A 15,927-nucleotide genomic window follows, 5' to 3' on the forward strand; every position below is an offset into this window, starting at 1 on the left:
TTTTCAGAATAATAAGTAGTCTATGTGTTAATCCAGAGTAAAATCTATTTCCATCCCGAATTTCAGTTAAATCGCTTCAGTAGTAGCGGCGTTAAAGAGTAACAAACATCCAATCATCCATACAAACTTTCGCGTTTATAATATTAGTAGAATTGTTAATGAATTACTCCCCGATTTTTGAGTGGCAACTTCTGAAGTAGGCACCTAACATGATAACAAGTTTAATAAAAGTCCCTTATAACATATTTAAGTTCTTGATTTTATTGGCTTAAACTCACGGGAATTCTCATCGAAGAAAGCTCGAAATCATGTTCGTATACTAAATAATTCTATTAATAATGCTTTTGACATAAAAATAAGCTACTGTCTGTAATTCTCGAAAAAAGTTGAGTACAATTTCGGTTCGACGATCTTTTTGAAGTAGATTTAAACGATGTTTATTTTAGATGGTGCGAACTGTACCAGGTAAGCTAGCACCTTATGATAGTATTACTAATCATTTAGCTTTGTACATACTAAATATTTTGTAAACAATATAAAAATATACTGAAAGTAAATACTTACATAGAATAAAAAAGATGTTAATGCAGATTGATTTTAATGAATTAGTGAATGATTTGTTTGAAATAACGCATGCAATAAAATGTATATTGTAAATTGTTAAACCATTTACTTACCTTGGAATGAGATAAATTGTTAAATTTTGGAAAACGCAAAACACTCCAACGCATAAATCAGCCACAGCCAAGTTGGCGAGGAAAAAGTTTGTAATGGAGCGCAGTCGCCTCGACAGAGTCACTACGAGGATGACGAGAAGGTTGCCTGCAAAATGAACAGATTATTCACATCCCTGGAGAAAAAGCTTTTCTGAGAATAAAAGATTCTTTTTGCTTTTACTATAAATTCCATTTCTCTGGAGACACGTGTAAGATCGTTTCGGGTAAACGCTTATTAGACCTCTGTACTATGTTGCCTTTATATTTTAAACTAGCCAATGCCCTGCGGTTTCACTCGCGTAGTTCCCGTTCCCGTAGAACAATGGGGATAAAATATAGGTACTCAGGGATAGAGTTGCTTCCCAACAGTGCAAGAATTTTCAAACCGGTTCAGTAGTTTCAGTGTATTCTATGCAAACAAACGAACCATCAAAACTTTCCTCCTTATCATATTAGTATAGACTAGCTAACGCCTCGCGGTTTTACCCGCGTAGCTTCCTGCAGATTAAGAGAATAAAATATAGCGTATGTTAATTCAATGTAAATTTCAATATCAGTTTAGTAGATCGACACCCAATGACCTTAAACTCAAAACTAATATTCTAAAGACTATGTAACAAATAAACCCAATAATTACTTGACCGATTTGAAAAATTCTTTCATCATTGTAAAACTACATTACCAGAGAAGTAACATAATCTTTAATTTATTCCCGTAGTGAAACCGCCAGGTTCTGCTAATCTTTACATTTATAAGAAAGTTGTGCCTGTCCAGCCTGTTCTTGAGTTATAACTAGTGTAACTAACACTATAACTCAAGAACGGCTGGACCGATTTAGATGAAAATTGGTGGAGAGGTAGCTTAGAACCAGAAGATGGACATAGAATACTTTGGGTAGGGGTTGGATAGAGAAAGGGTAGAAGTAAGGTGGTAGTAGGAAAGGCGCAGGATATAGTAGGTTAGTGGGAAGGTAGGAGAAGGGTAGGGGTAGGGTTGGTGTAGAGTTTTATGCGGACAAAGTCGCCGGCGTCCGCTATTATAATATTTTAAATAATTAATCTACCAAATTAGGTAATAACATAGCACGGTCCATTATTTTAAATTACACGTATCAATGGCTCGTAAATTGTTTCCAAACGATTGGGTATTGAATTTAGTTGCCGTATGCAGTATAACTAATTCCAAACCTAAGTTGGATAGGTAGTTTTGCGCGTGTCAACCGTAGCGAGATAATTTATAGAACTTTTATGTAATTTACTAGCTGGTGCCGCGCGGTTTCATCTGCGTGGTTCCCGTTCCCGTAGGAATAACGGGATAATATATAGCCTATAGCCTTCCTCGGTAAATGGGCTATCTAACACTGAAAGAGTTTTTAAATCGGTCTGGTAGTTCCTGAGATTAGTGCGTTCAATCAAACAAACAAGCTTTATAATATTAGTATAGATATTTAAAGAAAATGATATAAACTTACTCATGAAACATACGTATGATTACCAAATACTTAATAAGTGTAAAACAATTAAATTTACTTATTAAGTAAGGTTAATTACCTGTAGTCGTAATCATAAAAATTACACTAGTCGTAATCCAAGTCATGAAATAAAGTGGCATTTATTTCAATAAATTATTGTGTATTGAGCCTAAATCAACATAAATAGACAAAAACAACTCACTTTGAATTAAAATTAATGTAAAATAAATAAGAAGACAATATTCTTTAACCAGTAGCAATAATTAACAGTTACCCTGAAGATAGCCTAAATTCAAAGCTACAATAATGATAAATTTAAATTAGAAGTAATTCTAAGAATTCTTCGCAATGATAAAATAAACAAGTGAGACAATTATTATGAGTAGAATTTTAATTTATTTTATTCTTTAATGAGAAACAATCGTGAATATTTAATTAAAGAGCTTAATAATTGCTTTCTTCGACAGTAAGCTGTTTTCTGTATTAGTTACTTACTAATTAATTTCATTTTTATTTTAGTAATTTGAAGTATCTCTTATGACCTTATCTGTAGTACGAACTCGAATCGTACGAAGATTCAGTTGAATTCATCCAGTAGTTTTGGAGTGATACATTTAAAAAAAAATATCGTTTATAACTTTCTAGTTTTTTTTTTGTATTATTATATTAGCTATCAGTGAAAAAACGTAATGATAAAAATTGGATATTCTTATATTAATAAAACTGTTACAAAGATAAGTCCGTATACCCGGCACAAAAGGGGGTAGGATATAACATAAGAATGGCCCAACAACCCTCCTGGCAACATACAGAATCGTAATCTGCATGCTTATCTGAGTATAAAACTGTATACAAAATGCGGTCCTCGAATTATGCACACTCAATGCCTCACAGCGCCTGGTCTAAATTGATAAATTTCATGTACGAATTTTGGACGTTCATTATTCACTAATGATATTTTCATTCGCCGCATGTCACATTATCGCGACCGTTATCTGCTGATTCCGTGGAGCAAGCTTATATATTAATAATAAGTGTAGCCAAAAATTAACATTTAATAAAATGGTTTGCGGTTAAATTAACAAACAACCGCCCTTGATCAAAATGATAATGAATCAACCGATTCAGCGTGTTTGTAATATAATATTATGATGATGCATAATTTCGTACCTGCTAATTGTTTATGCAAAATAGGAGTAACCAAACATGTCTAACGGATTTTTAATATTCCTAGTAGGTACCTTTTGTTTGCTAACTATGGGCCTTATTAGAATGCTCAAAATCACTCAGCGGGCGATGGAGCGAGCTATGCTTTGAGTTTCTCTGCGTGATTGAATCAGAAATGAGGAGATCCGCAGAAGAACCAAAGTCACTGACATAGCTCAGCGAGTCGCGAAGCTGAAGTGGCAATGGGCAGGCCACATAGTTCGAAGAGTCGATAGACGTTGGGGTTCCAAGGTGCTGGAATGGCGACCTCGCACCGGAAAGTGTCGGTGACCCCCCACTAGATGGACCGAGGACATCAAGCGGATCGCAGGAAACCGCTGGATGCTGGCGGCTCGAGAACGTTATGCTTGGAGGTCACACACATGCAAGAGGCTTATGTCCAGCAGTGGACGTCCATCGGCTGATAATGATGATGATGTACCCTTTGTTTATGCGCCATGTGGTTTTACCTGTATAATTTCCGTTTCCATAGATAAAAGTTAGAATACGGGTTAACCCTGCAGTAAACAAATGTGGTTGTTAGAAAACACTTCTAAAACCCTTTCAGAATAAAACGTTCAACGTTTAAGTTTAAATAAGGGCTTGGTCACTGTACCGGTTGTTATGAATGTGAAACATCAAAGAGAACCCTGTGTTAATTAAAGGATCTTTATGTTTGGATTTCGTGTTAATGCGATCTTTACAAACATGCCGTTCCCTATCATAATACTTACATTGAAAAGGCCGGTAGAAAACATGCAATTATAATATTATTCGTCCACGTGGCTTTGTGGATGAAAGAACCTTGAGAACGTGTATGCAAATCACGATTGAGTACTTAAATCATGAAAGCGTAACAAACATGAATCACTTACGTTTATACAATTTTACTTAATTCATTGGCCCTTTCAAGCTTTTTCACTTTCCCAATTTGCTTCAAGTGGATTAAAACAGTTTTATCACTAACACCGCAGCCTGCAGCTAGCTCGGACGTGGATTCAATTCATTAAATTCAATTCTTCATTATCAACATCGTCTTCAGCCGTCCGCGAGGCCTATATTGCAGGTCGAAATTTCCAGAACGAAAAAGTTTGAAACAAAAACGCACTGTTCTTTTGCGACACCGCCGCCATTCACATCATTAATCCTTCAAGCCGTTTCTGCAACCCTGGTACCACGATAGAATTCGTACCTACTCGTAAATAACGCAATATTTCAAGTTTTCTATTTTGTAAACTGAGTTAGGCAAAGAAAAAACCAAAACAGGAAAATAAAAATGAACTAGTTTTGAAAACACAAAATCGTGAGTAAAATTAAATTGTTAAATCAAACTAATATTATATTATGTATATAAGACTATAATTTCTATATTTCTTTATATATTTCATATATTTATATATAATACAATAAATTGATTATTTAGTTGATATTTTACTAATATTGCAATACATACCCACTATATATTATACATAGGTGTGCTCGCGTAGACAGTTGAACAAAGAATCCAATTTCAAATTAAATTTTAAGCTGTATAAATTTGAAATTGGAACTCTTAACCAAAGACCAAGTAGACTGTACGACAAAACGTCCATTTCATATGTAAGGACTTCATATTTACTAGCCGACACCCCGCGGTTTCCCCTGCGTAGTTCCTGTCCCATGAGAATACGGGGATAAAATATAACCTACGACAATCACAAATATCGTGGCTTTCAAGCAGTAAAAGAATTTTCAAAATCTGTTCAGTAGATCCAGAGATTATCTCCTTCAAAACCACAAACTTTAACTTATTATATTAGTAGACTAGCTGTCATATCAAACGAAATTTTGTCTTCAAATTCTATTGAATATAAGTACTAAAATCGCGAATAAAAATTTAGGAGCGTGTAGGTGGGAAAAAATTACTTAACGATCTTTTATCATTTCTATCTACCTATACAAGCAAAAAATTATGTTATATACGATTTACATTATAATGATCGGACGAGCTGTTTGAATAAGTGCGACCACAAACACCGTAACAAGAGCTTTTTTCTATTAGAAAGGATAATAAATTTGTTCCTTCTTACGATGAATTAGTACACTAAAGTTTGTGTGTTGACCTTTACCAGATAAATTTCGAGTGCAGATATAAATACACAGCCAGCTGTGAACTTGATGGTCGTTTAGTTGTTCGATTGATCATTAATTCTGTTTTATAGGCAGGCTACAGTTGGAAACTAACCCAATAATTTGAGTTATTGCTTTTTCGTACTACAGTACAGCAATTGGCTGTAAAAGTTTAGTGCTCGTTATCTTTTTGTCCATTAAAATATTATTATACATGAGCCACAGTAATTTTTTATTTTTTAATTCTTTACAAGTTAGCCTTTGACTATTAATTTTTTTATTTCACACTTTTTAGTTACGATAGATGGTTAATTTCGGATTTATTTATTACGTTTATTACAAAGTACCTACTATAATTTATACGTCCAACCGAGGTTAAGCAAATATTCAAAAAAAAATCTACGGAACGCTCGGTGGGCGAATCCGACTCGCACTTGGCCGATTTTTATAATCAATATATTTAATTTAGTCTATTTTATAACTTCACTTCTTTGTGAACTGAAGTTGCTCTTCTTTGTGAAATGAAGTCGCCCTGCTCGCACCTATAATCAACCGCCTCGCGTATTTTGTACTTATAGACAACTAGTAAATAACGTTTTTCTAATTGTAGTTTTTTTTTAAACATGGCCGTGATATACCATTTTAGAATACTCACAAAACGCTCTTGAATTTGATACCCATATTGCAATATTAGAAAAAAAAAATTGGTGAATTTTTTTTTTTCACCTCGAGTCTGTAGCGTCTCACAGTCGTCTTGTTATTTTTTTTTTAGTTTCACCTATCTAAAAACACCTGGGTTATTGAGACAAATCTAACGATACCCTAATTACGTAAATCCGTTCAGTGGTTTGGAAGATATGAGGTAATAAAGAATATTACATACATACATACATACAAGATACGCGCGAAAAACATAACCCTTCTTGCAGTCGGGTAAAAAGTACAATATTTCAACAACATATGTTCGATTTTACGAGGAACAAATACGTGCCGTGTTGCGGTAAATCGCTAGCCTAACGGGAAGCTTTACTTTAATAATAGAAATGTCTAAAAGATAAAACTATGTATCGCATGGCCCATAAAGTACTTTTGAGGCCAGATAAATTTCTTGTTGGAGAACTAAAATAAAACTCTTGAAGCTTTGTTGTAATAAATTGTATTTTTCGTATCATAAAGGCATCTTTTACACAGACGTTGCGTCAATATCTTCGAACAGATTTCTCGCGGTAATCAAAGCAGAGTTTGCTCTGAAACTAAAGCAGATTAATCGCTATCTAAATGGTTTGCTGGAATCGTTTAATAATGTTGAATCCTTAGACGGATTCAACAATAATAAACGATGTATAAATTGTATTTGGACATGGTATAGTAATTTCTTAATCTGTCAAAATAGACACACCTACTATAAATGCCCAAGAAGCTAACATTTCTTTGATAACTTTCAAAGGGAGATCATATTATTATCTATACAAATATTATAAAGAGGAAATATTTGACTGTTTCTTTCTTCATCCGTTGCTCTGAAAGTACTGAACCGAATTAAAAAAATCTTTCATTGTTCGGATTCTACACTATCCTCGAGGGCTAAAGGCTATATTTTATCTCCGTATTTTATACAGGAACAGGAACAACGCGGGTAAAACCGCGCAGTGTCTGCTAAATTATAAAACTAAAGCAATCTAATCCAATAAACGAATTTTTGCAAACCTTTGACTTTTTTGACGCACATAATTAACGATGGGGACTTTTCGCAATTTAATTATAATAATTAAAACTTTCCTGTAAATTGTCGATATATTGAATAAGTATTTATGCGAGGATAGGTAACCTCTACCTTTTTGTTTAAATTGAGCAGGCTTTTAATTCTCTTCTGCTCACCTATCTTCTAGTGAATATAGGTGGAATGAAGGTTATGGGGCAATGTACAAACATTTATAGGCTATTTATCCCGAAAAAAATATATGGTTCCCGCGGGAATTGTGAAAAACAGAATTACACGCGTACGAAGCCGCGGGCGTCCGCTAGTTATTAATTATTAAGTTTGACAGTTGCGCATAAATAAGTGCAAGATATAGGTGCGCAACAATTGTTCGATAGGTATTGTTTCAACGAGTATCATAGTCTTTTTTATCAAAAATCCACTTGAAAGTTTAATAAACAGTTTAATGAACCAGCAGATATTCAGTGGTATGTATACTGCAGGAAGTTTGCCAATTTAACCATTATACCACAGTAAATATATACAAACAGTATTCCAACTTCATAATAGAGGACGAAGCGCGAGCTATACCTACACACCTCGATCTCGTGGTGCACTCGTGGTGCAGACAGTCGCAACAGTAACAAACGGTCGGTTTTTTTATATTTAATTATAACGAGTATGAAATATTGTGCTGTGTTTGGTTGCATGAATTCGTCAATAACGCATCCAGAGATAACATTTTTTAAATTACCTGGAATCTGTGAAAGGTAAGACTTTAAAATAATTTTACTTAGTAGTTGGTAGGTACATAATGTGTGTATTTTTAATGAAAAAGGTATTTCCTTTTATTTCCCGAAAAGAAAAGTGTCTGGATTAGTAAATAAAGTAAATAGAGTAAAGGAAAGTGATTGACACGAGTGAAATAGGTAGTTATAGGCGGTTCATGAATCATGATACTGTAGGTACGAGTACGCTTCTGTTAAAACCTCGGGGCATGTGTGTTTTGTTACCCTACTGCGGCGAAGCCCAAAGGAGGGTTTGTGTTTGACTTGTATGTATGTATGTATTTGTATGTCTGATTCTATGTGGGCTTGTAACTAGCTAATGAACAAGCGGCTTTGATAAATGATACGTCGTTAGACTCGTCCTGATGGGCAGAGTGTCACTGAGTACGTTAAGTTCTTAAAAAATCAAAATGCAAGCTGAAAAAAAATATTTGTTCACGTTGTGGTAATACCTATACTACAGCCTTTCTTGATGAGTACTGCTTTACTCATCATGAAAGGCGTAGTATAGACGGCATCTCCAAAATGCTGGAGGCACCCGCCTAGCCCTATCTCATGTTTACCTACTGCGCGGCTGTATATTTATTTCAAAGATACGGCCGAGTTGGAATACTGTTTGTACATATTATTTACTGTGGTTATACCGTTATAGATAAAGTGTACCTATTCGTGATCACCGGCTGTAAATAAAATACCTAGGTACTTACTCTGTCGATTTTATTTATTACCGACAGATTTTTGCCATTATTTTTATGTAAAAATATTACGGCAATTTTTCATGATACTTATCAATAAAGTTACATAATAATTTCTTCTATATAAAAATAAAAGTTATAGGTAATAAAAGCACGCTTTTATGAAAACTTGTAAATGGATGTGCGTGGGCGGCCGAAATAATAATGATTTAACAACTAACAACTCAAACTTTGTTTCTACATATTGTAATGTTAGATATCACTGTAAAGCAAACATGGGTACTCCATCAGTAAGCGATATTACTGAAGAAACAACAAAAGTAATCAGTACCTAGTTTTCATTAGCCTAAGGCTGAGTCCACACTTGTGTAATATCAAATGTAATGTATCCTTTAAGTCTATGGCTATGCAAATTCTATGACTTGTAATTACCAATACATTTCAATCACGAGCTGCCTACATACGAAGGCCGTCTAAGGTCGGAAACCAGCAGGTTAATTAACTATTTTCGACGTTTGTAGTATTACATAAGTCACGTGATTTCGTATTCACTATTTATTACATGACTAGCGGACGCCCGCGACTTCATCCGCGTGGAAATCAATGTAAACTTTCAACCCCTATTTCACCTCTTAAAAATTATGTAGCGCGTATACAATTCAGTATTAGTAGCGTTGCAGGCGCCTTAAACGCAACCACTACCTAAATAATTTATTACTAGGTATATTATACGCTTTGAAATTGTGTGGCGTACATTTCATTATAGTTACAGAAGTCTGATAAGTTTAACAACAACATTCAAAACTTTAATACCGCAGCAAGGTAAACAATGCCACCAATTACCCTACTTACCGAAGAAACAGCAGCAAAACACAATTGTGTAGAGAGTTATAAATATAGCTCTAACATCTGTTCTGTCGAATATAAACTCATCGTCCTCCATAGAGTAGGGGCTTTCGTTTCTCCTCGATATGTAGGTCGTGTTGTCGGTGACCTTGGCATCCGTCTTGTTGGCAGCCCCCAAAGCATTGTGGATAACATTGGACTCGATCAACAATTTCATGTGGAACATAATTTCGGCTTTCTATTTATCTTCGTAAATGCTTACTTAGCTTTAGCTCGTCCATCTGAAATAGAAGAAATACCAAGGTAAATAATAATAAAACATTTATTTTATACTAGCGGACGCATGCGACTTCGTCCGCCCTTGACCTCTTTAATCCGCTGTAAAAATGGAGTAACTTCTCCCGTTTTCCCAACATTTCCCTCCACTGCTCTGCTTCTATTGATCATAGCGAGATGAAAAGTATACTTTAACCTTCCCTGGAGTATGAAGAATAATTACAAAGCATTTGGGCATGACTTGTATAGTTATTCGAATAAGTTAGCTTAAGTTCCTTATTATAAAAAAACAATAATATTGATTATATTATCTGTGGCAGGTAAAATATCAAGGTTAAATAATCAACAGCAATATAAAAAATTAAATACATTTTTCACTATTCAAAGGTTTATTTCTCTTTTACGGTTAATGGTTGGAGTCGCAGTGCTGTACAGAGAGATATATAGGTATCTATGTTTCTATGTAACTTACTCTATTTATGTGTATATTGTTTAGCTCTCTATGTGCTCTCGTAGACAATTTTATCATTATCAGCCAATGGACGTCCACTGCTGGACATAGGCCTCTTGCATGGACCTCCAAGCACAACGGTCAATTTAAAATAGACAATGTACCACAAACAAAATATTTATACACACATAGACAGTAGAACATAAATAATAATAGTTTAAAAGTAGATACATAGAATTATTTTTAACTCAAATACAGGTGGTAAAGATTTACATTACGCACATGCAGCTACTAGAAAAATATTTTAGATCGTCGATCATGTTGTGTGTTTTGTTTAAACTAAAACAACTCAACAATAACAAACTCTGTATTTTTAATTTTGTTGACACGTTGATATATGTATAGTGGTTCGAGCTGTGAAATACTGAACTTTTCTTTCTTCCAAGAAATTTTCACGTAGTAAATCTCAGCCCGAAGAATGGTACTACACCACTGTACTTCGGAGAGCTACTGGTCGGTCCCCATCATTAACATCTGATAATAATCTTGAAATGAAAGAGTTTAACATTATTGTCCTAAACCTGCCAACCCGTTTTAAAGCAGCGTGTTGGGTCTAACCCTTCGAAAACTAGAAAGATGTATAGGAATGACATTTGCTATCGACAGGTCACATGATCAAGATCAGTCATACATTTTTCTAGTTTTCGAAGCGTTAGCGATCGTAAAAAGAGACCCGCATGCCACTTGGCTAGGGTGGCCGGCCGTCACACTATGCTGATTGAGTTGCTCCTTGCGCTGCTGTTAGGATTGCGATGAGGATGTTTGCATTTCAAGATGTACTCGCGGAATACTCAAGTGAATATTCGCAGCAGGACGAGTTAATGTGGCCACTTTGCGCTGCCGCGTTGTTGTCCTGCCTGGTCATACACTGCTCTTCTCGCGAAATTAATCGCGCGAACAATTGTGGCAATATTTCCACGAATATTCGCGAAAGAACGAGTAACGTAGCGACACTAATTCTAGGCGTGGTAGCGGCATAAGCTGCTTATTCTGTCACCTAAGGTCTGGCTCTGTAAAATATGCTTATAGAAAGCTTTAAGTTTTTCTTAATTATGTTAAGATTCTTGTGCAAGACTATTTCAACACACTTACCTACACGTATAGCAAAAACCAACCGTCTCGCGAGGAAACTACTTCGCACGAAAGCTCTTTCCGGTCACTTGCCTGCCAAGCGAACACGCGTTTGCCTATCAGTTGAACGTTTGAAATAAACCGCTCAAGCACAGCTTAAGGGCATAAACATATTTTTATTTCTATAGAACATAAAGTTCTGTGGAAATAACTGAACTTCATACTAATACTTCGCAATACAATAACTGTACTTCGTACCGAGATATCGTGAAGTGTTCGGTGAGTGGGGAATAGTGGTAGACCGAGTGCTGGCAATATAGGCGACCAGCTAATTATTCTTGTCGTGGCGTTTGATCCGTCCACACTTTTTGTTAGATAATCCTTCATGGATTATTTTGGGATAGGCGGGGAAAATGACTTGAGTGGGGAAAGGGGCTTGTTAACTAGTTTTAAAGGATGTCTTTAACCCTACATGCACCGGTTACAAGTCCGAGACTTTGCTCATGGTTATTATCTATTTACTCGAGGGTTTATTGGTAGCATTCTTAGTAAATTGTTAGACCTGATAGGTTTCCATTTTTTTTTTTTTTTTTTTTTATTCTCTACAAGTTAGACTTTGACTACAATCTCACCTGATGGTAAGTGATGATGCAGTCTAAGATGGAAGCGGGCTAACTTGTTAGGAGGAGGATGAGAATCCACACCCCTTTCGGTTTCTACACGGCATCATACCGGAACGCTAAATCGCTTGGCGGTACGTCTTTGCCGGTAGGGTGGTAACTAGCCACGGCCGAAGCCTCCCACCAGCCAAAATCCATTCAATAATCGTGTTTTGCTCTTTGAATCCGGTTCTTATATCGTCTCCGTAAATCGAGATCAATTGACCGCTCGCTGTTCAATTGACCACATGATTGAAGTGTTGCACTATGGATATATAACTGCCTCGCTAGTTCAGTGGTAGGTATGTGCCTACCATTAGGTACTAACTACTACTACTACTATATGAATTTCTCCCACGAGATCGACCTCGCTGAGCAGTGCGTGAAGCATCACCAGGATCATATCATAGGAAAGCATATCCTGTAAAAAAACCGATAGACAGCGATTCTACGTCGATGTTGTAGACTTTGCAGTTTTGTCCGTATCAACGATTCTTCACGTCTTACGAGTACGACCCGTCTAGCGCGACGATCAACCTAGTCTTATGCAGCGAATTGGTATTTAGTATACCCATCTCAAAGGAGACTGACTGCAGTACTACATGCTAGTTTAAATCTTTAAGAATTAAAGATTCAAGCCTTGGGTGTCCAAGAAACCCAGTATAGGTCATCTTATCGATGCAAAGGCACAGATGTAGGTACAAATTAAGGTTTACTTCAAAGTGTATGCAATATAATTCCTATATATGTAATTAGCACTCATAGCCATTACTGATGCTCCAGATGTAGATTACGCCTGCATCTAAGATCTCAATGCTACCATTGATAATACTATTCAAGGTAAATGCGAACAATCCTTGCATAAATTATACACGAACTGATGTTATAAGTAGTATTACCTAACTCCTCTATAGCAGTAATTAATATCTATATACTTATCTCTCTATACTATACTTACTTTTATTCTATCTATATACTATACTACTACTACTATCTATATACTATACTTTTATTCATAACATTTAGTCATAGATAGTATATTTTGAAGAAATGGGGAGATCCGCATGAGAAACAAAATCACCGATATAGCTCGCGAAGCTAAAGTTCCCAATAGTGCAATGGGCGGGTCATAAAGTTCAACGAGTCCATGGACTTTAATCCCAAGGTGCTGGAATAGCGACCAGCACAGTGTTGGTCGACCCCTCATGCGGTGGACAGATCACATCAATCGGGTCGTAGGGAGCCGTTGGATACAAGCGGCTCAGTACCGTGGTATTTGAAAGACCATAAAAGAGGTCTATGCCCAGCAGTGGACGTCCATCGGCTGATAAGGATGATGAATGATCGGAATAGGTAGGTATATGAACGGACTCATCAAACTACCTAGTATCTACTGAATCAGATAACGTTAATACAAATAAAAAATAAGTGCGTAACTTAGTAGATATTATGTACGACTAAGTATACGAAGTAAAAGTTAAGACTCATTAGTACTTAGTTAAATGTTATCTCATTCAACTTTGGTCGGTTTCTTTTTCATGTCCTACTATGTAAGTGCCTATTTGTTAGTGAAACTCATTTACTCCTTACTTAATGTATCGTTCTTCTTCTGAGAAAAATAAATGATATGAAATTGTTCTAAAGTAATGGCGTGACACTGGCAAAGAAGGATTTTCAATTCTATGTCTGACAAATTGATGCATCAGGTGACCCAATGCTAGCTGGTGCTATTGGCCTTCCAAAAGAGGTAATAGCACCAGCGTATTGAGTACCTTGCCCATGGGTGAACAATTAGGCAGCGTGCATTTCTTACAAATATTTTATACTAGCGGACACCCGCGACTTTGTCCGCGTGGAAATCAATGTAAACTTTCAAGCCCTATTTCACCAATTCTAATCCTTTAACCTTCTCCGTATTATGGTCTTAAACTGAGTTCAGTTTCATTTGAATTTATTTAGTAGTTTGAGCGTGGTGCTCGAATCACAAAAAAACACGGACAGACAGACAGGACACGGACAGACAGACGGACAGACGTTTGGTGTTACAAAATGGTGTATGTAAAATCTCAAATTGTCATTAAATGTATAGAATTCGAACAGTTTTATTATAATTATAGATTATAGATTTTAAAGTTAAATTTAATGTTTTTTTTTATAAATTGCTATCCAGTGTGTTATAACTCATAACCATAACGATATTAATGTGAAAGCCATTATTACAGTGAAGTACAGTTCATTTCAAATTATTTTCGACACGGAAGCACTACAAACAATTAATTATTTATTAATCGGATGTTATAAGACCATAATTTACCTATTCCACTGAAATATCGATTTTATCATGCGGATAATTATGTTTTATATGACGGTTGAGAGTCTGGACCTTCCAGGACCTATAAAACCAATGGCTTGTTACCCCTTCACTGCGATCTCACCTGATGTTAAGTGACGATGCAGTCTAAAATGGAAGCGGACTTACTTGGAAGGTACAGTAAGTTATGGTTTCATATCTTCAGACAAGACAAGACAAGAGAAATAAATATAATACAAAATATGAACTAAATCCGAGCAAAACAGCAACATCATAACAATCCTGAAGTGAATAAGGAAAATTCCTATATTAAGAGCTACTTCGTTCTTAAGGATTACGTTTTCTTTCTACATAAAATAAAAATTATTTTTTTCCGTCCTTAGACAAAATAATATAAAATACGACTTCTTAAGGATAGCTTAAGTCCTTTCTGCAAAATGTTACCTAATAATAACTCAAGGTTGAAAAGGGGGGGGGGGGAGCTGTAATAGCCCAGTGGATATGACCTTTGCCTCCGATTCCGGTCGAGGTCATGCACCTCCAACATTTTCAGTTGTGTGCATTTTAAGAAATTAAATATCACGTGACTCAAAACGGTGAAGGAAAAACATCGTGAGGAAACCTGCATACCTCTTACCATTACAATTCTCATAATTCTCTGCGTGTGTGCCGTCTGCCAATCCGCATTGGGCCAGCGTGGTGGACTATTAATCCCTCTCATTCTGAGAGAAGACTCGAGCTCAGCAGTGAGCCGAATATGGGTTGATAATGATGATGATGAAGAAGGGGGGTTTGATTTTAGGGGACAGTTAAGTTTATCATAAATCCACGCATATTCATTGTTGTGGGTACTGTATATGTAGATATACGAGAAACCGGAGTTCGTATTACCTGGTATTACGCTACATGCATTTCCTTTGAAACTAAAGTTTATAGTATTCTCTATCATAACATGTTATACTTAAAAGATGGGTCTTTAAATTTTTTATTTAATGTGTCTGTCTTATTTTCCGAACTGATGGACCGGTTTTAATGCGCTTTATCTATAAGCAAAAATTTTATACCTTGAAATAAAACGGGATAAGCTGGATTTTTATATAGAATACTAGCGGACTCGCTCAAGCTTCGCTTTGACTTATTAATTTATTTATTTGCACTTCTTCCCTATCCCTACCTTACACTACCATACTCCTACCCCTACCCCTACCCTACCCCTACCCTACCTCTACTCTACCCCTACCCTACCCTACCCTACCCCTACCCTACCGCTACCCTACCCCTACCCTATCCCTATACCATACCCCTACCCTACCACTACCCTATCCTAGGATTTAGGGGTTTGAAAAATAGATGTTGGCCGATTCTCAGACCTACTGAATATGCACAAAAAATTTCATCAAAATCGGTCGAGCCGTTCAAGGAGCCGTCGGAGGAGTTCAAGTTCGAACACCGCGACACGAGAATTTTATATATTAGATGTCAAAAAGATTTATATAAGAAAATATTTTATAATTCAGCTGTGCGAATATTAATCCTTTATTATATTTTATATTACAAAAAATGTTATTA

At 35.9% G+C, this 15,927-nt stretch overlaps 1 protein-coding gene across 1 annotated transcript in view; it reads right to left on the reverse strand.

Moving 5' to 3' along the window:
* Positions 1–15,927, reverse strand: part of LOC112043188 (trissin receptor-like) — a 112,895-nt gene that overhangs the window by 28,030 nt on the left and 68,938 nt on the right. Inside the window, exons 2-3 of the mRNA XM_052891231.1 lie at positions 9,537–9,811; positions 678–822 (exon numbers count right to left, since the gene is read on the reverse strand). Coding sequence (XP_052747191.1) covers positions 678–822; positions 9,537–9,756 — 365 coding nt within the window. The 5' untranslated portion in view covers positions 9,757–9,811. The remainder of the gene's footprint in view (positions 1–677; positions 823–9,536; positions 9,812–15,927) is intronic.

The sequence above is a fragment of the Bicyclus anynana genome, chromosome 3, assembly GCF_947172395.1.
Source record: "Bicyclus anynana chromosome 3, ilBicAnyn1.1, whole genome shotgun sequence".
NCBI classification, from domain to species: Eukaryota; Metazoa; Arthropoda; class Insecta; order Lepidoptera; family Nymphalidae; genus Bicyclus; species Bicyclus anynana.